Genomic DNA, 26478 nt, shown 5'->3' with positions numbered 1-26478 from the left:
CCCCAGCGAAATAAGTAACCACTTTAACCTTTTACATCTCCTATTTTCAAGGATTGTTTATATTTTTGAAATATTTTAACAACACAAATACTTTCAGATGGGGGTCCACGGCCAAATACGTAACCAATTTGGGGGTCCTTGACATGAAAAAGTTTTGAGAACGAGTAGTTAGACTTGCCTACGCAGTTATAGCTATGTCATCATCCATGAAAGAGCCACCTGTCTGTTAAACCTAGCTTATGAAATGTCATGTATTATGAATATGCGTCGAGGATCCCATGGAAATCAGGACAATCGGAGGTATGCAGAGCTCCTCCTATCCCTCTCTGCGATGTGTTACCAGAGTTGCCATGTCGGCTTATTATAAGGCTTCTTAATTTTATTCGCTTGTAAATATTGGTAGTTGCTGGTTGCGGTTTTTTTGGGCTTGTTTCTAAAGTGTACTTGCTTATTTAGGCTTGCTTCCAAATGTTTTAATTATTATTTAAACCAGTGGTTCTCAAATATTTTCATGAAAAATGTTTGTGCCAAGGAGCATTTGTGTTGTGAGAATGTTAAAAACACATGCCATATATTCCACATTTTATTTCAAGAGTTTTTGAAAATAGCAGATCTACATCGCGACGCGTTGTGAGCTTGTAGATCGGCTATTTTCAAACAGCCGATGCAGGCCTGGGTTTAATGTGGCCTATTTGCTTCTTTTGTGCTTGTTTCTCTCGCAAAACCTGGCAACGCTGGATGTGTTACGTCTTCCGCCCCCCTTCCTGGAGCCGCTGAGCAGCAGAGGAGAGCACAGTCTTTCACGGCGGATCCCTTAAAGCCGGACTATAACAGCTAAACAACCCTATACAGCCATGGCAGAAAACGCCGGCTCGGAAAACCACCGCATCAAGAGTTTCAAGAACAAGGGACGCGATGTCGAGGTGAGTCGGAATGTAAACATGATGATGGTGGGCAAAACCAACGGATCATTCATGCTGTGTTTTTAGATCGTAAAGCTTCAGTCTTGGGCCTCGCCGGGGGATCCATCCTGGCCGGTAACCAGAAGACTCGCCCCAAAACACGCTCGCCCCCATTTTTGCGGACCAGCTGTTCCTGTATTCTTGTATTTGTTTCACTGAGGATAAGATTAGAAACAAATGTAGGGCTAGGCATCGTCTTACCGAGGTTACGTTTATGAATAAGGTTAGGTTTTAGACATTGTTTTACTGATGTTACGTTTAAGAATAGCAGGTGAACACCGCCGGATTTGCCCCGGGGCGACTGTGTTTTGGGGCGAGTGTTTTGAAATTCAACCTGGCCCCGGCTGCAGCTTACCACCAGCCACAACTCTTGGCTAATGCTAGCTAGCAATCGCGGGTGATCAAAAGTCGCCCATTGGCCTTATCTATAACCACTTGTTATATTATACTAATCATGGTGGTAATGGCACATTACTTAGCGACACCCTAGTCGCTGGCATTGTATCGGCCGGTCGTTATTTAACGCGTAAACTCACACCGAAAAACGGAATTGTCGACGGAATCAAGTGACAGGGATATTCCTGTCACTGCTTTGCTAACTATAGGTAGCTGTAGCTGGTAGAGCTAGCAGTGTTGCCAGTTTTGCGAGAGAAACAAGCAACCAGGTTTATAATGCAAGCCCAAAAGAAGCGACTATTATAGGCCACATGAGCACTGTAAACCCACTGTATACATCAGCTATATGAAAATAGCCTGTCTACAAATTGTGAGCTTGTAGATCTGCTATTTTCAAAAAAAATCTTGAAATAAATTCTAATAACAAATCTGGTATGGGACTCCTGGCACAAAATATTTTCAGAAGGGGGTTAGGGACAAATACATTGCATATATATGTGGGGGTCCGTGAGCGTGACACGAAAATAATTGAGAACCACTGGTTTAAACAACATTTAGGAAGGAAGCTCAAATAATCGACTACACTTTAGAAACAAGGCCAAAAAAAAACGCAACCCAATATGTACAAGCAACTACACAGAAAAACAAACCCAAGATTTCTTATAATAAGCGGGACATGGCAACACTGAGCTAGCGCATTAACAGCGGCGAGGCAGGGCCCTGGTCTATCCTCTTGATGTTTTACAGGCTGGCTAAGCTAATGTTAACGATCACTATTCAATAACGTGAGATTGTCATGTTCATTCAACATTGCTTTTTACTGAATTACATTACGATTAACTGTTTGGTTCATATCTCAGATCTAACACACATAGCCCCTCCTTGTTAGCAATAGCAAATCAGATGAGCTAGTCGGAGCCTGGCTGATGCCAAGGAGGATCCGACAGTGATGTCACAACTAAACACCAGTGTTGCCAGGTTTTGCGAGAGAAACAAGCAACAGGTCTATGAAAACAAGCCCAACATGAGCACTTTAAAGGACAACTTCGTTTTTTTTTTACAACCTATGTTTTAGATTGTAATTAAAGTAAATAAAAGATGAGTGTTAAAAATTTTAAATTTACTGCTTTCTATAGTTTTAGCAATTTTCACAATCTTTTTTACAGTGTTTTCACAGTGGGCGGGGGCATTCTGTCCGGTGGCTAAATATGTATTTTTTTAACACATTAACCCGGTGTTTTCTTTATTATTATTTACAGTAGCTCTTCTAGCCCCCAATAACTCACATCTGGCCATCTCAGACAGCCGGGCCTTTTTTATTGTGTAAAAAAGGCATATTTAGCCACCGGACAGAATGCCCCCGCCCACTGTAAAAAAATATCGCAAAAAATGCTAAGGATAAGGATAATTCCTTTTAACAGGTCGTTCATGAAAGTCCTTGCGGTCTTGTTTCCAATGAGAACCTGTGAGCAATTAGGGGTTAAGAGTCTTGCTCAGGGACAAATTTCATTTCATCGACACATATGCTGACCTGGTCTGGAATCGAACCTGGGGCAACCAGGGCCTCTGGCTCCCTAGGCGGGTTCACTAACCATTCAGCTATGGCCGCCCCTAAAACTATAGAAAGCAGTAAATGAAAAAAAAATTACACTCATCATTTATTTACTTTAATTACAAGCTAAAATATAAACCTTGGTTGTAAAAAAACAAAGTTGTCCTTTAAATGTCGGCTATTTTCGGCTAAAAATGTGGAATATTTTTTGAAACATTTTACTAACACAAATGTTGTATGGGGGTCCCTGGAATCAAATATTTTCAGACGGGGGTGCGCTGACAAATACATATTAATTTGGGGTTCTTTGACATGAAAATGTCCGAGAACCACTGTTTTAAACAACCCCAAAATAAGCAACAGTACATTTAAGAAACAAGACCAAAAAACACAACCCCGGCCCCAATATTTACAAGCAACTTTAAAGAAAAACAAGTCCAAAGTCGCTTATAATAAGCAGACCTGGCAACACTGCCAAACACCGGCTAGCGGAAGTGCTTCAGGACGCTTGAAACCCAACCGCAAAACCGCGCCGTTATCGAGTGTCGAGCGACTTCACTCACAGAAAATACACATTTTCAATATAAGTGAAAAAGTAATTTTTGTCGTCCGACGAAGTACACATTAATAAGACATAAATGAAACTAAAGAGCCTACACACTGGTGATTGGTTGTGACGTCACGGACCTGTCCCTGGTATCTTTACTGTAGGTCAGAGCCGCTACATTAGCAAAGCAAACTGTCAGCTAAGATAGAAACAATGTAGCTACCTGGCCTGGCTATGATGTTGCGATGTATGCGGATGTAACGGCTGTCCATCAAACGAGCCGCTAATCCCAGTCAGTCACGAAACCACATTTGGCAGTTGAAATCTGTAACGTGTATTGCAGAATAACTAGCAGTATTAATAGCAATAATAGTAACCGTTAACTACTGCGGGTGCCTTCACCATCTTCTCGTGATCAGGCCTGGTAAATGTTGGAAATAGACGGCATTATTCAACTAATGGTGCGACATTGGAAGTAACATAATGACAAATGTTGACAGGCGTCACATGAATGGCTTTGGTCGTAAAACTCAAACCGGCAGATCAGTTTCACCCACTGACCTGAGTCTCGTTATTAGGCAAATAGCACAGCTCATCGGTACATTGACGGGATTGCCGTTCCCAGTGACACCTTTAGCATAGATTATATATCTGTCCGTTACGTTCATTTCAAATGTAGGTGGTTGAGGGTAAAACGTCCTGAGCCTGCCTTGGTCCACATAGACTCCAGCTTGTTGAAATAACAAAATGATGATAGCCTCATGAAAAGTCAAAAGTGATTATTATGCAGCTATTTTTCTGCTGTACTGATAATGTCTGAGAAAGTTTGGTTATGCATGATAGAAAAGAGACTTTATAAAAGATGCAGTACATGGATCTTTTCTCTTATAATATAAGTGGAATGTGACAATACAGATAATAAAAAACATTTTATGTTGTCAAAATCTGTTTTGTCAGTCTCACCAACAACTGGCCAAAAACTGATCCACTGTTTGTTGTTTTGAAACACACCAGTGTGATGAGCACATGGCTACTACTATGACAGACAAACATAGCCAAATGCATTCCTGATGCTATTTCAGGCGACTTGGGGGTCTGGCTTGGGGTTTCTCAAGAGCCTATGCATGAAGTTTTCCAAAGTGGAAATCATAACGAAGACAGTAGCACAGACATTTCCACAATGGGATTTAGCCTAGTTAGTTCAGTCTAGCTGGCAAAGGCTTAGAGATAAATCATTCTGCATTAATACTGTATATTCTGTTTCTGTAATTGAATGTTATGTCAGTCATGTATCATTAAGAATGAGATTGGACAAATCATTTGGCATTGAAGTGTCACCTGTCTGTTCTTTCAAGATTCAGGATGTAATTGTTGCGTTGGACAGTTGTGTCATGGGCACAGCAACGAATGTCAAGCGCAAGGTCCATCTTACATCAGTCAAACTACCCTGCTATCCTAATTTCCAGTTTGACATGCTATAATCTGAATTTGGAGAAGGGGCCTTTGGTCAGTCATTGTTGTTTTCAGTTCGATGTCATGACTGTGTTCTTCTGTGGTGGCTGGGGAGACACCTCTCCACTCCTCAGCCTCCTGAGTTAGTTATGACTGGCCCAGATTACGTAAGAGGCTATTTAGGAAGGCAATATGAACCGCGGCAAACAGTCACAAGACCTGACTTGAGACCATCTCAAACTGTTCTGGATGGACTGTAAACAAATGTATGAACACACCATATAGCCAAAGCAGTTTTACCTTTTCATGCTGGTGCTATTTTTTATTCCATCCATGTAACAGACTCATTGATTTTGAGGCTAAATTGAGCTACTTGACTGCTTTTGTGACATGAATTATGCCAGTTGATCTTTTGTAAGATACTGCATAATAGTTAATACTATTGTTTATAAACCAGGTCGGAATCAGCAGTGAACTTGGATATTGTCAATTTGTACTGGGTAATAGATATTCTTACACTGCTTGGTGATATTTTTCCAAGAACAAGTTCTTGGGGAGAACAACTTTAAAAACACAAGGGTTCTGACAGTCATGTCATAGTTGGAATGTGTAGGCTCTTATACAACTTTAGGTCACAGTTGGGTCACAGTAAGTTGAGAGAAACTATGTGTTTTAGGGCAGGTGACGGGCAGTGGGAGGGAGTTTTCAAGAGCTCATGCAAGTTAGCTCAAATTAATTATGATAATCTAGTTCATACAGACATTTTTAATTGGGGTCCTTGTTCCTCCTATGCAAGCTTTTATACATCAGGTAGTTCCAGTCAAGCATTTTCATTGGTTAAAATAGACTCGCGCCCCATATTGCTAAAATAAAGGGTTAAGCACACCTCAAATGAAATATGCCTCATATATTTTTGTTTCAAATGTCACTCAAATGACACATTTATAAGGTAAGGGAGGTGCTTATCTGTCTATTAATCTTACATTGCTGTGATGATAATTCCACTAATGCATTTGTGCAAATGCCTTATTCATAACCGCATCACTGTCATGACAATAATAACAGTAAAGAACTCTCTCTTCTTATATATTTTTGCTTAAAAGACAACTGTTTCATTTGTTTCTCTTTTTGTGTGTGTTCCTTTGTTACAGACTATGCGAAGACATCGAAATGAAGTGACAGTTGAGCTGAGAAAGGTGAGAACCAACCAGATTATTCTGGAACTCAAATTGTATTTTTGTAGATCATTCTTGGGGTGTTTCAAGTTGCTTTGTGTACCAAATGGATGTGACTTACTTACAGTATTAGTAAAGTAAGAAAATATGACAAACTAAAATATATATCCCATGTAGAGACACACACACACACACACACACACACACACACACACACACACACACACACACACACACACACACACACACACACACACACATTAATCTGGGCAAAAGTGCATGATAAATGTTGGTAGGATAATGTGCCTTTTCTAAACTGGTACAGTTTGGCATTTTTTTGGGAAGATGTTTTCAGCGATTGGAAGTAACATAGATGTTGTTCTTGCAGCAAAGGACCTAAAAGTGTCATTGCTGATGGATTTTTATATTTTCTGAAATTTATCTTACTGTAATGTGTAAGAAATGAAACCGACAGAATCAGTAGAAACTCTTTATTTGGCCACACAGCTTGTTTATGATCCTTGTTTGTCTGTTGCAGTTTTTATGGTATTATAGACATCCACCTAAAATGCAACTCACATTTGATATTGCTATATTGTTTAATTTGTTTACACAAATTACATATTGCATACTTGTATACACAAGCTAGTTCCCCAAAGCTAGAAGCCAATATCTCCAAGACTTTAAAACATACTCCTCCAACTGCTCCTTGACATCGTCTACATCATTGTCTAGTTACAGCTGTGTCTAGAACTCTAGAATAAAGCTTGCTGGGATGTTGAAGCACAAACAAATAACTTCAGATAGTCAAATTCGCATTTCTTGTTGCAATCGTGTATGGGAGAAGTTTTTCGATCTATGATCTTATTAGTTTTAGATCATGCTGTATTACTAACCAATGCATGCCACGTTGAAGTTGGTCCCTGTACCCCATCATCAGTTTTCATTTTCTGATGAGAAGGATCTAAAGCCTTGCACCTTTGTGCATGTACACCTTTTTTCAAATCTTTCTCTGATGTTAAAGACCCCCCCCCCCACTCTCTGCAGGGGAAATGTGCCCACATGACATCTATTTACTTTTTTCTCAGTCATTTGTTCTCCATTTCTGAAGGTTTTTATTAGTGTCAGCGTAGAGTGAGCGAGAGAGTAAGCATGTGTAGTGGTACATGAGGGTAACCCCTGGGTCTTACTTTGAGTCCGTGCCAGAGATAAGTTACAGGTCGAGGTGTACCTCTTTCACTGCTGCCAAGTCGAACGTTTTGTCCACTCAGTGGCCATCTAATTAGGCACACACCTATTGAGTGTCAGGCAGGTGTCACCATCCAGTCACCTCTCTCATTAACTCATTGACTGCCTGGAGTAAATAAATAAATAAATCAGCCCTTGCCAGCGTTTTTACTAACCTTTCAAGACCAACAGAATATTTCGCTCCAGGACGATCGACACACAGAGTGTCGCAAAAGACGGAGGAGTGTCTCTGGTTCCCTTGGGGGGAAAAAGTGTTCTTTAGTTATTGGCTGTTGAATATAGCTTGTTCTTTCCAAAAATCCTTTAACATTAGATCGGACGGGGCTGGGTTTGTGGTGATCACGTTATTTCCGGGTGTACACTTCTTTGGGAGTTCTAGGAGGAGGTTGGCGAAGAGCGCCCTCTAGTGTAAACACTGAAAACACCAGCATACGTCATAATACGTCAATGGCAGTGTGTGCGTTTGGATTGACATGCATCAAAGTACGTCAATGGCCGTCCATGAGTTAAGAAGGTGACTGGATGTTGGTTTATTCATTCTCAGTAAACTCTACACACTGTAGTGTACAGCTGTGATTATAAACCTTTTTTACAGCTGTGATTATAAACCTTTTTAATTTCAAGGACATGCATTATGCCACAGACCTCCATTTGATATATTTGTATTAATCTTTGGGACCCCAATCTAGACTGTACAGAGCCCTTAACGAGTCCATTTGGTTCCGTTTGTACACTCTCTGAGTTACAGACCCGTAAGGGTAATTTAGTTCATAACTATCATTCATTTAGCTGGGGAACCCCTGGAACCCCCTCAAGGACACCTGGGGGTCCCCACCGTCCACACTCCACGTTGAGATCCAGTGCTGTACAAGAGGGTAGCGCTTTCTGAGATGCTGGAACCACCCCTTCTAGCACTAACAATCACACCACATTCAAAGTCACTTGGATCACGTCACCTGCTCATTCTGATGTTGGTGGAACTGTAACTGAACCTCTTGAACCTTTCTGCATCCAGTGTGTGTGTGTGTGTGTGTGTGTGTGTGTGTGTGTGTGTGTGTGTGTGTGTGTGTGTGTGTGTGTGTGTGTGTGTGTGTGTGTGTGTGTGTGTGTGTGTGTGTGTGTGTGTGTGTGTGTGTGTGTGTGTGTGTGTGTGTGTGTGTGTGTGTGTGTATGTATGTGTATATATATATATATATATATATATATATTTATTTATTTATTTATTTATTTAAAAAAAAATATATATTTATATGCACACACACACACACACACACTGAGTTGTAGCCCCAACACCCTCTGTTGGGAGGAATAGGTTGTTTGCATTAATGAACGGGTGTACCTATTAAAGTGGAGTGTAGATCTCAGTGGCTCTCTGATGCCACCATTTTTGAGTCAAGGACAGGGTAAGTTGTCTTGGAAACTGAAGAACACGGCAGCCTCCAAAAATGTAAATATGATTAGACTTAGTGTTGATTTCTTAGTCCATTTGTGTTGAATTCCTAGACAAACCTCTTGCTGTGTTACATGTTGGTCGAATGCAACCCCAGGAGGTCATTTAGATATTTGAGAATGTTAGTCTATTATTTTTGTATTATATCTTTGAACAGTGTCATAAATCACCAAAATCAGCTGTTTTCATCTCCAATTGGCCCGGCTTTAACCCATTTTGACCTGAGGCCGATTCTAAATCCTAAAGGAATATTTATTCAAAAAATTACAACAGATGTATGTTGCTATATACTGTATATAGCAACAACAACCCCAAAAGGGGTTCCCGTCTTGAAAGGTATAGTTATGAATAGGGGTTCCCGCCCTAAATGGGTTAATTTGTGTGAAGAGTAATTTCAGTAATTGATGACATAAAACATGTTCACTGTTAAGTTGCGTGACCTTTTGAGTAATCATTTTAGAAAACATATAATAGACATGGGGATGATTCACACATTTGCTAAACAAGTATGGACATAACACTTTGAAGTCATGTCCTCCATCTGTACGAGGTACACTATGTAGAACAACAACATTAGAGGTTTGAGTGCAGTCGGACAGGATGGTGGTCGGGGAGGGTAGGGGCATTAAGAGAGGTAGAGCGTCGGTGCTGTTTAGTGCTGAGTTGGTCCTCAGTCCAGCACATTCCATTCTGCTTGAACAGAGCAGAGCGAGAAGCATTGCGCTGCCCGGTTAGTCATCGGTGACGCACGTCAGCACGACGCACTGGAATGTAGGCTAAGGGAATCTCCTCCTCCTCGTCCTACCACTGACTCATTTGCCCTGTGAACTGGTGCCGGTGTGTTTGTGTGCGTGAATACAGATGTGTTTCAAGGCCTTTTTCAACTGTGCTTCCGTGTTCCCCCTTTGTCTTTCTCCTCCTGCTGAGTGGTGATTTGTGTGTGTGTGTGTGTGTGCTCATTTCTTTGGAGTGAGCCAGCATGTAGATATCTATCCGAGTAGTTAGTGTTGTTTACGCGTGAGCTAGATTCCTCCAGCTTAACACATTTAAAGTTGGGCAACAATTCATTTTTAGCTGTACTCGAGGTGGAAGCTTGATTCTGTGAAATGTTCAAGTTGGTTCTAAGCAGTTCGAGATCTGCTGTTGTTTCTGAAAGAATTCATGAATGCATTAATAAACCTTCTCATCTCTCCTGCTCTGTTGTCTGTGTCTGTGTCTCTTGTCAGAACAAACGAGACGAACATCTATTGAAAAAACGAAACGTCCCACAAGAGGAGAGTCTGGAGGACTCTGATGTCGACTCAGACTTCAAAGGAGTAAGTGTGTGTTTTTCGTATGTGTCTTGAAAAAGAGTTTCACAAATTGAAAATCTTGTGTGCTATCTGTGGTTTCTGGTACTGCATCATGCTGAGTTCTGTTTATACAATACAGAAATCAGTTTGCTTAATGGACACAACAAGCAAAACAGTGTGGTAAAGTGAAAGCGTGTTTTATATAATAGTTTTATACAGTATCTTTTAATTCCCTTTGTGGCTAAAAAGCAGTTAACAGAGAATTCAGCATGTATCCACATGCGCATTTAATGTTTGCATTTTGCTTTGTCTTTAGAGCTGCAATGCATTTTTGGATTGTGATTATTTAATTGACAACATGACCCCATTCTTGAGGGTTCTTGCCCGGGGTAAACAAATCTGACTCTGCATTAGGGATGCAAGAATTCAGCATTAATCTAATCGATTACTCCCTGCAATCCTCCAGAGAGTATACTCGTTTTGTTGGATCGATCTTTTTTTTTAAAAATATAATTGCATAAGTTGCTGAAACTAAATTTAGAAATAATTAAAAAAATAAATGCAATAAGTGCCAGATTGCAGTTTTAACTATAGGCCTACTCTACTCTAACAGGTAAGAGTTCTAGTCAGTGAACAAAACAGACAAACATTTTTAATTTACGTAGAGGCAGAAACTAAATTGCACTCAAAATATCAGTGTTGCCATTGAAAATGAAGGGAAATCTGAAAGCCAACGTTAATTTGGCAGGGGACAAGATGCCATTTCAATCATTCCAGCATTCTACTCAAGGGGAAATATTGCAGCTATGTCTAAAAATAAATATTGTTTTCCCCCTCTTGACCAAGCCAGGCATCACGTGAGAGAAACCACAATCTTTTGGTGATTTACTTCATCTGGCATAGTTTGCATTTCTCGAGGCCATGGCTTTTTAGACAATAAGCAACTGTTAAAGAGGACAGAGGGGAGATACTGTAATATAATCAAGCAATAGATTACTTAATAATGGCATGTTGGGCCTATGCATATTACATCTCCTGCTGTAAAATGTAGCAAACATATCCATAACCATTAACCACTTAAACTCTCTATACAAGCTCACAGCGTGTCGCAATGCATCATGAGCTTGTAGATCTGTTATTTTTGGCAAACGTTCTCCCCAGAATAGGGATGCTAGGGTTCAAGGGGTTAATAAGACTTATGAGAACAAATAAAAATATACAAAAAATACAAAACAATTGATTCAAATTTCTTCGATTTAGGGCTTTACACGTTTACACCCCTACTCTACATATATTTGGTGGCCAATACATGTTAAGACCTCTACACTAAAGCAATGTTTATCAAACATAGGGTTTTGTTGATGGTGTGTAGCTATGTTGTAGTGAGTGTTGTGATGATGCCCGTCATTCGTGGGCAATGCCCACCGTTGCATTGACTTAACATACGGTTACATTACATATGTAATTGCGCTGCATGCCATTTCCAGAGAACTGCTGATCCAACCGCCTCAGAGACGTCCCTTGGGGGCATCAGCAATACACAGGACAAATATGAATGAAGGCAACTGGTTGGACAGTTCTCAAGATATGCGAAGAACAGCATACACAGCGATTTGTGGAATTTATGGATAAACTACATGTAAAAACAATTACAAGCTCAAAACGCATCGCATGGTGACTCGTGAGCTTTTAGATCCTGCCATTTTTCTAATGGGGCTTAAGTGATTAATTCATGATGTAGTTTGGATCTTGAAAAGACCAAATTTTCTTTTGGGCCTTGAGCTGAAAACGTTTGGGAACCTCTACACTAAAGAAAGCGATAAGCGTTCTCTGTCCAGAAGTGCAGAAGGTCATTTGAGTGTACCCTCTAGTATCCCAGAAGCCCGCCCCAACACCCCCCCCCCGCCCCCCCATTGCTTTCCAGACTGATGGAGGTGTCCAGAGTGCAGTGGTGTAGTAAACCCGGGAGATGTACTTAACTCTCAAAGCCCCCTGACATCTCTGAGTGAAAGGCCTTTCACTAGCTTAATGAAATGATGAGGGATGACCTGTGCTATAAGCCAATGCATTATGATGTGTCTTAATGTTAAATTAGCTCTGCAACTATCAATCTATTCTAATCTTTTTTTTTTAAATAATCAACTGAGTAGTCTGATATTGTCTAATACGTGTGAGCGTGTAGATCTGCAATTTTCGCTATGTTTGAAAATCTATAATTTTCTATAATTGATCAAATCAATTAGTTTGATTAACTGTTACACCCCTAATTAGCATGGCATTCTGACTGTATAAGCTCACAGGGCAGCAGCAGCTCTCAGAGGGAAATCACGTAACATGTGCATGAGTGTCTGTTTTTATCTGGCTCATTCCCTTCTCATACTTTCATAGTCAGGGCCTTTAGTCAGCAGGTGAGGTGACAGACATTTCATAATAATAAACATTATATAGTTATTTTGTACAATGCTAATATTTATTCCCATTTCTCCCTATCCAGCAAAATGTTACGCTTGATGCCATCTTACAGGTAAGCCTCAATATCAGGACAACTATCTGATTCTGTGGTCACATCTTCTAACAACGCAGAGCCCTTTCTGCATGTTGATTTATAATATTCTAACTGTCATTTTATTTCATCTTCTGAAGAACGCCACCAGTGATAATGCAGTTGTCCAGCTCAGTGCCGTACAGGCTGCCAGGTCAGGACACACACACTCACTCACTCACTCTCATGCACACACTCACTCACTCACTCACTCACACTCATGCACACTCACTCACTCACTCTCATGCACACACTCACTCACTCACTTGCTCGCTCACTCTCATTCCATCCACGCACTCATTCACTCACACTCATGCACGCACTCACTGGCTCAATCACACATATTGACGATGTATACGTGATGAACTCAACATTTGTTTCTTTCATTTCTCTTGTCAGAAAACTGCTCTCCAGCGACAGAAACCCCCCTATCGATGACTTGATAAAGTCTGGGATCCTACCTATTCTAGTCAAATGTCTGGAGAGGGACGATAAGTAAGTCCACTTCCAAGCATTTAATTTGCCCCTCTATCAACTTCGTCCAGAGAACAGCTGTGATTTATCAACAGACACATCAACTTGAGCGCTTATATAGGCCATTGTCCATGATGCAATAATCTATGTGATGTAGACTGTAGATTATAGATGCTGCATTGAGTGTATGTACGTTCATTGCACGAGTGTGCGTCCACTCCTGCGAACACATGGGCAACGGGCACAGGGAAGTCACTGGACCTTCTCTGTACAGGCCAAGCCAAATAAAACAGCATTCCTGTCCCTCGGAGTTCCCCCTGTTCCCAGGACCTTGTGTTCGGGAAGGGGGAGGTGCGATCGGGGTTGGAAGGACTTGGGGAGTTGTAAGGATGTTACTATGGCGACCCATGACAGATGGTGTCACATTAAAGAAGAGCACTGGACAATTTTGGGAAGTTATTATTATTATTATCTAGCCCATGTCGCAATATAGCGTTGTAGGCAGTGGACTGTCACATGTGCCGTAGCCTCATGCTGTCATAGAGAGCTTACATGGTTTTCTAGGTTGCAGTAAACGATATAGATGACATTATGAACCAAGACCAGGAAAGTTAATGTAGTTTACAATAGGGCTGGGCAATGTATCGGTATATCAGTATCGTAATATGACCATAGTAGGATTTTTGATATCTGTATCATGATATGACATAAGTGTTGTCTTTTCCTGTTTAATCACTTCAGCCTTATTTAGTATTTTCAGAAATGGTCAAATTCTCGAAAATAGATGATTTACAAGTTCAGCGCGTCGCATCGTGATACGTTGTCAGCTTGTAGATCTGCTATTTTCGCTAATTTACAGAAACATAAATATCAGAAGCAGGCCATGTTTTGTGAAGAAATGCTCATAAATTAGGAAGAAAAAAAAGTTTCTATATATATATATATACTAGAGTCTCGGGGGGCTTCGCCCCCCTCGACCCCAGCCGCTGCGCGGGGCTGTGTGCTTGCTGCAGGCTACGTCAAGCTCGCCCCCGCTACGCGGGGGCTCGCGTGTAGCCCGCGGCCACGCCCACGTAGCGCCCGCGGCCACTTGGCAACTCATATAAGTGGCGTAGCGTCATGAGGGTTAGTGGGGCCGTGGCTCGGTCAGTGAAGACCCTGTTGTGCGGATGATATGTGGCATAGAGGGGCAGATTGTAAATCCCCAGAGGAAACATCCGTGGGCTACCATTGGTTCAGCGATGTGTGCGGTCGCCCTGCGGCCCCTCCTACTCCAGCAATGTGCAGTATTGAGAGCCCTGACGTCACAACAATTGGAGGGATGGGCACTGCACTGTGGTTGGTTAGGGTACACCTAGGGCCCAGGTAGAACCCAGTTAAAGCCTGCATGGGCAAACCCAGTTAGAACCCGCCTTGGCTGCACATAAACATGGCTAGTTGGGGCCCACCTAAGGGCCAGGTAGAAGCTACTTATAGCCTGCATGGGCATGGCAGTTGGGACGGAAGTGGATGCCGCTGCGCTGACATTGCTGACATGGGGTCCATATAGTTTAGCCCACCTTGAAACCATATGGGAAGTACGCTGGCATGCTGGCTGTAATGCAAACGCTGCATCATACCTGCAGTGTGTAGTTTGCTGTTGTGTGTGTAGCAGATATACCTGCAGTGTGTAGATCAATGTCCATATGAAAGTCAATGCTCAGCAGTGTTTTTTTTCCCCAGCAGAGTTTCTAGTGTCTCTGTCTCTCTCTGGAAGAGGTTGCACATGAACTCTGCAGCCGCACTGAGGCGCTCCAACACAAACACTCTGACATTAAGCTGCTTCACACAACAAACATCAGCACCACGCTGCTGTGAGTCCAAAAGACACAATATCTGCTGTCCCACCGACGTCATCTGTTCATGTATCGACAGCCGTACAGACTCCTTTTGACACATTTTACCGCGTTTATCCAGCTGTCACTGACTCTCCACATGGGGCTGTTATTTTGCTGCGATGAAGGCAACGATGTGAGAGATTAGCTATCACAGACGGACGGACAGGGGGTGAAACATAGTCTTGCGCCATGCCTTTCGGCCTGGCGGAGACAATAATAAAAGGAAAGTAAATGAAATGACCATTTCTGCAACAGAAGTAGTCAACAGACTATACTATGAAAACATGGGCCACATTGTGTAAGAATCTAAGAAAGAGGCAAGCATGTAGAAAATAGCCGATCTGCAAGCTTACAAAGCCTCTGAACGTGAGGCGTTTCGAGCTTGTAGATCGGCTATTTTCACAATATTTACTTGTGGAACGGAGTCAAACAGAATGGGGGGGTCCCCAGATCAAGTACGTTTATTTGGGGGGGCGGCCTGAAAGGGTTGATAAGCACTGCTGTAGTCGGAGCGAAATTATCTGAAATGACTACATGACCATAATGCAGTCTAACATGCGTTGCACGGGGCGGTCCTGGCATTACGTTAGTTACTGTAGTTACTGTGGAGGTACATAGTTCTCCAGAAGACACACACAAACATACACCATGTACAATGGACTAACTGAGCAGCAATATTGACATTCACCACACGAACGTGCATTGTTGTGAAAGTGATTGCACAGCCTCTGCAGGCATGACAACCACGTTAGCGTTAGCGACATGGCAGCTGTCACAGCGCCCTGTCCGTCGAGGGAGTGTGATGGCTACAGCAGTAACAGCAAGCTGTCTGCGATGCCATTGTCTGGAGACTGCTGTTAGCGTGAGACGACCAATGAGAGTGAGCGCTGTAGTTGTTGCTAAGATACGGTGGCGTCTCTGCCCCATAGCTTGTAGATCTCTCACGCATGATTGGCGTAGGCTGCGTTGCCAGGTGTGACTGTTTGTATAAGCGATTTAGGGCTGATTTGGGTGGACTTTCGGGCTCGTTTCCATAGACCACGGCAGGGGTCCCCACGCCACGCGAACGCAATTTTTTTTACATTTTGTGGGAGGCAGGGAATAATCATAGTATACCTTCAAAAAATAAGTAGAACACAACACTGGGACCCCCGTAGAAGAGGGCGGGGCCCTTGGGATGGGTGTTGTTTGTTTGATGTAGGTGGTTGCTTCTTTCTGGCGCTGGCTGTGCAAACCTGGCAACGCAGCGCATGCTGGCGCACGTTACACCAGAAATGGTGCCTGGAGAAAATGGTGACCAAAAAAAAAGTTTTGAAAAAAAGGAAAAAACCCCCGCACCGGCTGGCTGCTGTTGTGGTGATGAGGTCGTGCGCACGGTAAACGGTACGAAGCTGGCTCCCCTTCCGTTTTGTCCGACATTTGGTGAGTAGAATTAATTATGTTGCGCGGTGGAAACGGTGTAGTGAGCAGTGAGATGTCCCCTACGCGAGGCGTAAATTCAGCGCGGCGGCCGTGGCGAGTCAGTAGGCGACATGTGGTCTGGCGGTGCGTTGTTTATTCGATAACAGAGCTGTGGGGTGTCACCACCGAGGGTGCGGAAGTTGCTCGGCATTTATATAGTTAGATATATATGTATATGTATATGTATATATATATATATGTATATATATATATATGTGTGTGTGCATATGGTCTTTAGAAACTTGAGATTGGCAAGTAGCCCTTTGTTTATAACTAAAATTTGTATTCAGTTAGGGAATGTTCACAAACGTACTTACACAAGATCATCAGCTGGTAGGAAGGCTGAAGGTATTCGTCTTGAAACTCGCATGAACTGAATGCTGAATATGAATGTGCTCGGACAACATACTTTATCACTAGCTTTTAAGTGTAAGCTGTTTACACAAAGGAAAACTCATATTGATGGACTTTTCATTTACATTAGAATTGTTGCAATTCCTCATGTCACTCATATGCCACAGCTACGGTTTGAAGTAATGGTAAGATGATACTGCCACCTAGAGTTGAGTGCATGGGTCTGTGTGACTTTCATTGTGTTCCTAATCTGTCATATTACCTCAAGAATGGAACGCGAGTATTCTTTATACTGTGTTCCCCCTTAAGCACAGCTGCAGACACTCTGGTATGCAGACGGGTCAGCTGCAATGTCTAAACACACAGGCCCTGTTTTTCAACAGGGTTTTCACTACTGTGGTGAAGCTTGTTTTTCAGATTATCAAAGCAAGATGTTTCATTTATGAAAGTTGCCAAAAAAAGCTTGCAAGTGACAAAGTCATGTGTTGGATATACATAATTTTACTCATATTCACAACTTAATTTCACAACCAATAGCCAGTGGCACAACTGTGTGGACAGGGTTGTCACTGATGTTGAAGGCATTAAACTGACGCACTCGGCAGAGAAATACCCAGCACAGCAGCAGATGCAGTAGGAAGGGAAGGGTTGCCTCGAGACTAGATATATCTAAATTCCATTCCAAGAAATAAAACGTGCTATATTTCTATTGTTTCTATTCTCCTCATTTTTGCTGTTCCTGCTTTTCCTTTCCTTTCATTCTCATCCAGTCCGTCCCTCCAGTTTGAGGCAGCCTGGGCCCTGACCAACATTGCCTCTGGGACATCAGCACAGACTCAGGCTGTGGTTAAATCCAGTAAGTTGACCCTGTGCTTTCTCACTCTCTCTCTTCTGTTATCCCTGCGGTCTGTTGTGTATCGTCTGCCGTCCACCCAGCTTGTTTATTTGTCCTCACCACAATAAAGCACAATTACAATGTGCTTTTACAGTCACACGTGAGCAATGTCATGGCCTGGGAGTATTAGCATGGATTAAAGTTCTCAGTCACCACAACTGATTTCAGTCATTTGAATTCCATAGAGGCCAGCATGTCTTTTTTTCGGCTATTTTGGGTTATTTGTTATTTTAAGATCAAATATTATTTGAAGCGGTCAAACTAGCAATAGAATACATGTTTAGGAGCATCGTCCATAAACATGAATGGTTTCTCAGAAATGCCATAAAAGCAAAGGTTAAATCCTCAATCTGTGATTTCTTCAACTGGCTGTCTGTGTGTAGCAGCAACATAGGTTTAGAATGATAACACCAAAACATCATCATTACATTTTCAGTCATGAGATTTTATTTTTGCTTTATTCCATGACAACAAGTCATTGTTGCGTGTGGAGATGTTTTGCTCCATCTATGTTTGGTGTTGATGGCAGCTGTGTCTCTCTTGCCCAGATGCAGTACCTCTGTTCCTGCGGCTGCTCCACTCCCCCCACCAGAACGTTTGTGAACAGGCCGTATGGGCTTTAGGAAACATTATAGGTGAGTGGTGTCCTCCTCCTCTTGTCCATGTCGCTGCAATGGGCATACAATATTTTGGCTCATGCTGAAGTTATGCCCTGTTTCCTGCCTAGGCGACGGCCCTCAGTGCAGGGATTATGTCATCTCACTGGGCGTGGTCAAGCCCCTGCTCTCCTTCATCAACCCCTCCATTCCCATCACCTTCCTCCGTAACGTCACCTGGGTCATCGTCAACCTCTGCCGCAACAAGGACCCGCCACCACCCATGGAGACTGTACAAGAGGTAGGACTATTGTGTGTGTGTGTGTGTGTGTGTGTGTGTGTGTGTGTGTGTGTGTGTGTGTGCTTCCACCTGTGTGTCCCTGCCACTGCCAGCCAGATGGCTCAGTTAACTCACATCTCTGAGTCATGGATATTTTCTTCAGCCAAACCCAGCCTCATCGCCCTGGAAGAAATGTCTGGCTATAAAAGCAGTCAAGGCTATGTCTGAAGTCTGCTTCTGACAGCTTTGTGCTCCCGCCCCCTTTTATTTTTGTCTCTCTTCATCTCCTCTGCCTCCACCTCCATTCCGCCACCCACTCACTACCTACTTCTCTCTTTTTCTCTCAACAGATTCTCCCTGCCCTCTGTGTGTTAATATACCACACTGATATAAATGTAAGTATCTGAGCAATGTTTTTTTAAGCGGTGCTAACCTTTTCTACAAGTGACTGTGTTTATGTATGCATGTCTGAATATTAACCTAATATTGAAACATATATATTGCCAAAACAAACTTACAAGTTGATTTGGAATTTGTTTTTGTGTGCTCAGACTGAGAGATAACAAGAAGAATGCTTAAAGTCAGGGAATATTATCAGAATAATGTCAAAACCTTAAGAAATGTCTTAAGGTTTGTAAAGGTGTCTAGTAACACATCTCATAAAGACTGAAATTCAATTTCCCTAAGGGAATTTGTGACAGCTGCTGAAAGTTGGGGTACCCTTAACCTTATGCGGGAAATAAATAAATAATTAAATTCTGCTTTAAGTAGCATGTGAGGGGTCAAACTAGTTTTTTTTAATGATTCTGAATCCATTGTCGGTTATATTTTTGCAGCCACTGCTGAATGCATATAGGGGAAACGCCGCTGTGTATCAGTGATTGCAACTGTAAATGTGCAGCTGTGCAGTCACAGTAGCTCATGATATTAAAGGTTCTGTGTGTTTGATTAGATCTTGGTAGACACTGTGTGGGCTTTGTCCTATCTCACGGACGGTGGCAACGAGCAAATCCAGATGGTCATCGATTCTGGTGTCGTTCCGTTCCTCGTGCCTCTCCTCAGTCACCAGGAAGTCAAAGTTCAGGTCAGATTGTTTATTTTGTAATTATCCTATATTATTTTTAACCACACTCTTATCCACAGAACAAATGAAGCCTTGTATTAATTTAATGTTTTCTGTTATCTGTATGCGCCCTGCAGACGGCTGCTCTGAGGGCTGTGGGGAACATTGTAACGGGAACAGACGAACAGACACAGGTGGTGCTCAACTGTGATGTCCTTTCACACTTCCCCAACCTGCTCACACACCCTAAGGAGAAGATCAACAAGGTATCACTACACTACCATATCAGATCTCGGTACACAAAGGAATTACATGGAGGCCTCTAGTTTGAGGGCACTTTTGATGTTTATCAGAAGTGTAATTGATCGCTTGTTTGACACATACCAGCATAAATTGTACAGCTTTTCGCTAAAAATGTGGGCCTAATGAAAAGGGGCATCCCACTACAAGAACCTGCTTTTATTGCATTTTATTTCCGCATTTTATCATCCAGTCAATATTTGTATATTATTTGTGTGGCTGTCATTAGTCAAACTTGCACATCGTCAGCAGAATATTGCTGAAACATCAACTGCCACGGTGTAGGCTCACAGTTATTTTGTTAAAGCCTTTGTGGAACTTTTAACACGTTCAAACTAGAGGCATTTAAAATGAACTAACCACCAGCCAAGTGCTGTAGAGTTTCAGCAGTGGCTGGTAAGTCTGTTTATTCTACAGAAATTGTAATGTGTGACTATCATTTTAAAAGGTCTGTTCGATGTAGTTGGCAGGAGATATTATTTCAAGTTGCCAGTGAATTTACCAGCCACTGTGGTGGTCTGGGTTTCTTTCTTGTTTTTACTTAATTGCCTTTCATATACCTTGTCTCTGATTGGTGTGCTTTTTCTGTAGTGCTGTGTTTTGAATGTGTCTGATTGGCCTGTTTGTAGGAAGCCGTCTGGTTCCTGTCCAACATTACAGCTGGCAACCAACAGCAGGTCCAAGCTGTGATCGATGCTGGACTCATCCCCATGATAATCCACCAACTGGCCAAGGTTTGTGTTTTTTTACTTCAACAATGTAATTGAACCTATCCACAATCCTTGAGTTTCCTCTTTTTTTGTCTTTCGGCTGTTATTCGAGCTTGGTGGTCAAGTAGAGAAGGCTCTATGTTTTATGTGGGTAGTCTCTCCTGAAGTGCCCAGGTATTATTATTTTCTCTGATGCAAGTTGTCCCTGTTGTTGAGCACCGATGTGCCCTTCTACCTTGTACTGGCTGAAGCGTGCGGGACTTCTCTTAACTTAGATGCTAGTTATACTATGCAGATGTATGTTGGTTACTTGTTCCCATGTTTTTGTCATTTAGATTTGTTTTACTTCACCACAAACGTAAGATAGCATGTTGTTCAGACAGATGCTAGGCTTGTTGTTCACCTGATATCCTGGTTTCTTTGAAGCACTACATTGTTCTCTTTGCACTCTAGCTTTATGACTATTTACCCTGTTGTAAATGTTTTTTGTAGATTTGTAGAAACATTTTATATGCTGAACTGTGACTATTGTATGTGGATGCTTATTATTATATGCACAGACATCTCTACTCCAATATTTCTTTTTCAATGTTTGGTATAATAATAATTGCTAAATCATTAGAAAAACTATTTTGGGTAGAGTATTTATTCTTAGCCACTTAACCCTAGAGTCCCTAATCTGGGACAAATATTTGGTGAAGATTTCTGTTCTACACGCTCATTAGCTTGTAGATAAGCTATTTTCTGCAAAGTGGTTTGGTGCAGAGGGAAAAAAGGAGGGGGCCTGCTAGTATACTGTAAACCCCTGGGGAGCGAAGTATGTATAGGGTTTTAAGTGGTTAAATTGCTGGGTTCACAAGCAAAATGTAGGTATTTATGGAGACACGAAAAACAACGCATGCCTACAGTGTATGTTAACCGTGGTGTATAAAAGACTTGCAATAAATGCATGGATTAATAACAGCCTGTCTCTCTACAGGGTGACTTTGGCACTCAGAAGGAGGCAGCGTGGGCCATCAGCAACCTCACCATCAGTGGGAGAAAAGACCAGGTGATCTATGGCGTGGCTGCAATGTGAAGCTTATTCTTCACTAGGTTTACTGCTGTATTTTTTTGATTGACATTTTAGGTTTTTGTAAATATTTTGCTAAATAACTTAAAGGGATACATGCTTAGGGTCATTTTAACGTCTACTCTGGTTTTTGTGAGCACCCCAGACAGTTTTTGCTTCAAGTTGCTTGATTCAGTATTCAGTATTTAGATATTTGATATTCATTTTATCAGACATGCCCCCTTCCTATACAAACCCATTGTAACTTCAAACTTCATTTGAACCGTGTTAGATATATTGAAAACACCCGTCCTTGGTTCTGGTGACTGATATTGGCCGTCTAATGCATGAGGGGGCAGTGTTTTTTTTGTTAAGTTTTTCATTTGTTATATTTTTTGGGTGAAATAAAAAATATAAAATGACTAACAAAAAGTATTTGACAAAACACTACCCCTCACGTATTATAAGGACAATATCTGTCACTAGAACCAAGGACAGGTGTTTTCGATGAATCTATCATGGTTAAACTGGAGTTTGAAGTTACAATGGGTTTGTATAGGAAGGGGGGCGTGTCTGATAAAATGAATTTCAAACATCTAAACTGAAACAAGCAAATTAAAAACTGTCTGGAGTGCTCACAATAGACAGAGTAGACGTTAAAAGGAACCCAAACATATTTGAAAGTGAAATATCCCTTTAACGTATTCAGACCTCAAAATGTCAACACCTTCAAGTAACCTGTCAAGTAACTAATAATACATAAAATTGTTGGAATACATAAAATTGTTGGAATTGTTCTGATGCAATGCATGTGGGGAAAAAAGGTCTTTCACTGAGGTCTTTCACCAAGGCAAACTCCTTTGCATTAGTGGTGCTTGTCAATAAAGTGTGCATGTGTGCGTGTTTGCACAGGTTGAGTTCCTCGTGGAGCAGAATGTTATCCCTCCATTCTGTAACCTGCTGTCGGTGAAGGACTCGCAGGTGGTACAAGTGGTCCTGGATGGCCTGAAGAATGTCCTCATCATGGCTGGAGATGAAGCCAGCACCATTGCTGAGATTATAGAGGAGTGTGGAGGTTGGTGTCTTACTTAACATGGGTGATGATAGGTGTACCATCCTCAAATGAAGTTACTCTGTATAGCATCACAGCTTTTTTTCCCTACACGTGATTTCCCTCAAATCAAGTGTGAGCTTTTGCTGTTAATATTTCAAACAAATTTTTCTTTTACAATAATTGGTTACATTTCTGTATGTTTTTTTTCCCCAATGCCTTTTACAATGTTGAATTTGTGTTTAATTCGTTATTAGATCAATTGTGTCATTTACCAACCCCAATCAAGTTTTTGTATTTGCATTTCTTAGTTCGCACTAATTACAGGGGAGAGTCATATCTGACAGTCCCCCTACCTTTTTGGAGCATGTGTCCAGTGTGTTATTCTTTGAGAGTTGTGTCTGAACCATCATCTTTCTGACTGCTCAGGTTTGGAGAAGATAGAGAATTTGCAGCAGCACGAGAATGAGGACATCTACAAACTAGCCTTTGAGATTATTGACCAGTACTTTTCAGGAGATGATGTAAGTGTCAACTGCTATAAATGTACAGTCTTGAGATAATATCCATAATAGCTAGCTGTTAGCTGTTATTATGCCACAATGTCCTCATGTGTCATTTCCCTCTCAGATCGATGAAGACCCCAGTTTAATCCCTGAGGCCACTCAAGGAGGGACCTTCAACTTTGATCCGGCTTCCAACATGCAAACCAAGGAGTTTAATTTCTAAAAAAAGAAAAGCCAGGATGTGCTTGGTTCAACCAGCTGCACGGGTACTCTGTAATCACCCCAGACATTCATCCATCTCTCCTCCAACCTGGCAACCTGGTACAGAAGGATTTACCTAGCTTCACTTCAACATGGAAACTCACTATTGAAGGATTTACCCACCCCACCTCTGCATTTAGGGGTGTTTTTTTTTCTTCTTAAATGGTCATCCTTCACAAAACACGGCAACCCTACACAGGAGTCCTGGTCATTCGTTTAAACACCATTACAATCTGGCAACCTGCGTTGGGAAGATGGCCGGTAGTCTCTGCCAGTGTCCAGATTTCACTCAAAATTAAAACCAGAAGGAAGAGAAACCTTCATGGCAAGGTTCTTTTTTTTGTTTTTGATTGCCAAATGTCACTATTCACAAAGACAAAACACAAGCACATTCTTCAACACAGAACACATATATAATACACACACACACACAGACACACTTACATAGTTTGACACCTAGAATTTGTGTGCATACTTCTGTTAGAAGCCATCATATCACTTTCGGGGAAAGAAATACTGCTGTTTTTCTTTTTTTTTGTGGTTTATTTTTGTGCTTTCCCTCCCCTGGATTGACCTCTGGTGTTATGTCACCCACACACACACACACACACGCACGCACGGACACGCACATAAACATACAGTACACACATGCACTTAGTCACATAGATACCTGATGGCCGGGCACCCCATAACCCTCTCTCGCCCAGTTTAAAGAGTTAATCCCAGAGCTAAGCCATGAAGCACCACGGAGGCCCCACGGCCCACCCAGGTGGCGGGGCCACTAGAAGGCAAAGAGAGCTTTCCGTGGCAGACTGACTGACGGGACTCCTGACTCAACGACGTCACTTTTTCTGCGTGCGACTTAAATTGAATTATCATGCTTAATACTTTTAATGTTTTTAAAAAGTGTAAAAATGTGAAGAGAAATGCCACAATTTTTCTTTCTACACATACAACTGTATTCAGTCAGTTTTCTCTTTAACATAGAGTAAATAAACAGGTTGTTTTACAGATGTAGATAACATGTCATGGGAGGAACCTATGGGTGAAGGCACAGAGACTTGAAAGAAGCGGAACATGTCAGCTGTAGCCTTTTTTCCGCCTCCCCCCCCCCCCCCTTCCCCCTCGACGGGGCATACATTTCTGCAGCACAGGGTCGGCCACATCCTGTAGGAAGTGACCACTCTGCTTGGAGTTCCCCACCAATGTGAAACTCGTCATGGGGTCTAACGCAAGAAATGTCAAGCTAGAAATCAACCTGAATTACTTATTTGATTTTCAAGTTCTTTTTTTTTCTTCTTTTTTTTTTCCCATTTAAATTCTCCCTTAAAAATATAAATATATATATATATTTTTTATGAACAAGAGTTTTGGCTTCTTCCTGCTGAGGCTGTGAAGCTTCCATGTTTTTGTTCCATTTTATTTTATTTTTTTGTTTTTTCTTCAGTCTTATGCACACGTCTGAGAGGTCTATTGGTGCTCTCTGCCTGCAGAAAGGGACCGATACTCACTGAAGACTACACTTACTGAGGAGTCGAGGTCCACTGACCTTTACAGTACTTTACTACTTTTTGACGAAGAGGTCACACTTCATCACCAATCGGAATAGTTGTACAAAAAACCAACAAAATCAAATGTGATGTGTATCTCTCTTTGCCGTCTCATGAATATATGAATATATTTACATAAAGCCTGTACAAAGCTGCTGCAGCTGACAGTCATTGGTTGGACTCTGCAAAACAATAACCTTCTTACTGTCAAAGATGAATTGGGGAGGGAGGGGGGGTGTTTTTGTTCAAGCAATATTTTTTTTTGTTTATCTTTTTAACATGCATATGTATTGTGATGACATGCTGAAGAATTGGAGAAAAGGCTTTGTTTTCTTTTGTTTTTTCCCAAGCTGCGGTGACGGGTTGTCCACTCGTACCGTCCCCAAGTCCCTGTTGGTCTTAAGGGTTTGAGGGTCAAGGTGTAATGCACTGATCCAAACTAGCCCTGACCATGTAGACTTGTAGACTTATGATCCTCTTGTTTGGCTGCTAACTACTGAGAGGGGGTCGGAGCAGCGGGTCACGGTTTTTGGGGGGTTTAAACGTAGCGGGTGGGTGTGTTTTAAGCAGCCCAGGCTTGTTTTGGGGACTAGCTGTTTAATACTGATGAACAAAACTATAGAGGAGGGTGTACAGTCATGAACTAGCCGACTAGACCGAGCCACTTTAAAGATTTACAATTTCTTTGCCTTGTATCTAAAATTGATACAAGCTTATGTTTGTTGCAAGATTTTTACTTGCTAATGAAAAGTTGTTTTAAATAAGATAATAGAAGAAAAGCAACAGACAGCGTTTTGGCCTCTGATTGTTTATATCTTTTTATAAATTTTAGATTGAATTCTTCTCTTTAAGGTGGCTCATTGATGCTTTCAACTCTTGTGCATATTAAAGACGAGAATGAGTTGAAATTCATTGTGCCTTTTGTTTTTCATTTCTACAGAAAACAAGTTTTAAAATGACATGCTAACAGAAGCACTAAAGTGCTTTGAGCAATTGGTGAATATTACAAATGGAGGGTGTGCATACAGTGTGGTCTCCCTTTCTTTGAAGTTTGGGAATGGTCAATACTGCTCTCTGCTGTTCAGAGTAATTTACTCCCATATTATTCACTGAACATTGTAATCCATTGTAACACACCATCCATCCCACCCATTACTCACGCACACCACATACTGTCATTGCCATATCCTTTCAATCAGGGGATCATCTCATCTCGCCCTCAGGACATGATCTCTGTGTTACTGAACCTAACCAAAATAAACTTGCTGTTTAGCTGTTGGATCCTCCCTGCTTTAAGTGTTGTGATTCACACACAGTACTAAAATTGTAACTACATATATTGTGAGTTTGGAAAAGGGTATGCTTTAAACTTGCATGGGTTATTGTTTTGCAAGTGAGAGACATTTTTCTAAGCACTTGAATTTATTTTTGGC

At 41.7% G+C, this 26478-nt stretch overlaps 1 protein-coding gene across 1 annotated transcript; it reads left to right on the top strand.

Annotated features, from left to right (window-relative positions):
• Window positions 1-773: 773 nt before the first annotated feature.
• kpna3 (karyopherin alpha 3 (importin alpha 4)) lies at window positions 774-25955 on the top strand. The gene is made up of 17 exons (XM_084083638.1): window positions 774-923; window positions 6061-6105; window positions 10009-10098; window positions 12569-12598; window positions 12718-12770; window positions 13016-13111; window positions 17553-17638; window positions 18226-18312; window positions 18405-18574; window positions 18904-18948; window positions 19506-19637; window positions 19754-19882; window positions 20546-20650; window positions 21606-21677; window positions 22590-22752; window positions 23158-23252; window positions 23359-25955. The coding sequence occupies exons 1-17, from the start codon at window positions 855-857 to the stop codon at window positions 23455-23457; spliced, it is 1566 nt and encodes a 521-aa protein (XP_083939764.1). The 5' UTR covers window positions 774-854; the 3' UTR covers window positions 23458-25955.
• Window positions 25956-26478: the final 523 nt, after the last annotated feature.

This window comes from Gymnoscopelus microlampas (assembly GCF_963454915.1).
Source record: "Gymnoscopelus microlampas genome assembly, chromosome: 17".
Lineage (NCBI taxonomy): Eukaryota > Metazoa > Chordata > Actinopteri > Myctophiformes > Myctophidae > Gymnoscopelus > Gymnoscopelus microlampas.
Note: the sequence above shows the minus strand (reverse complement) of the source record. Positions and strands in the feature narration are given on the sequence as shown.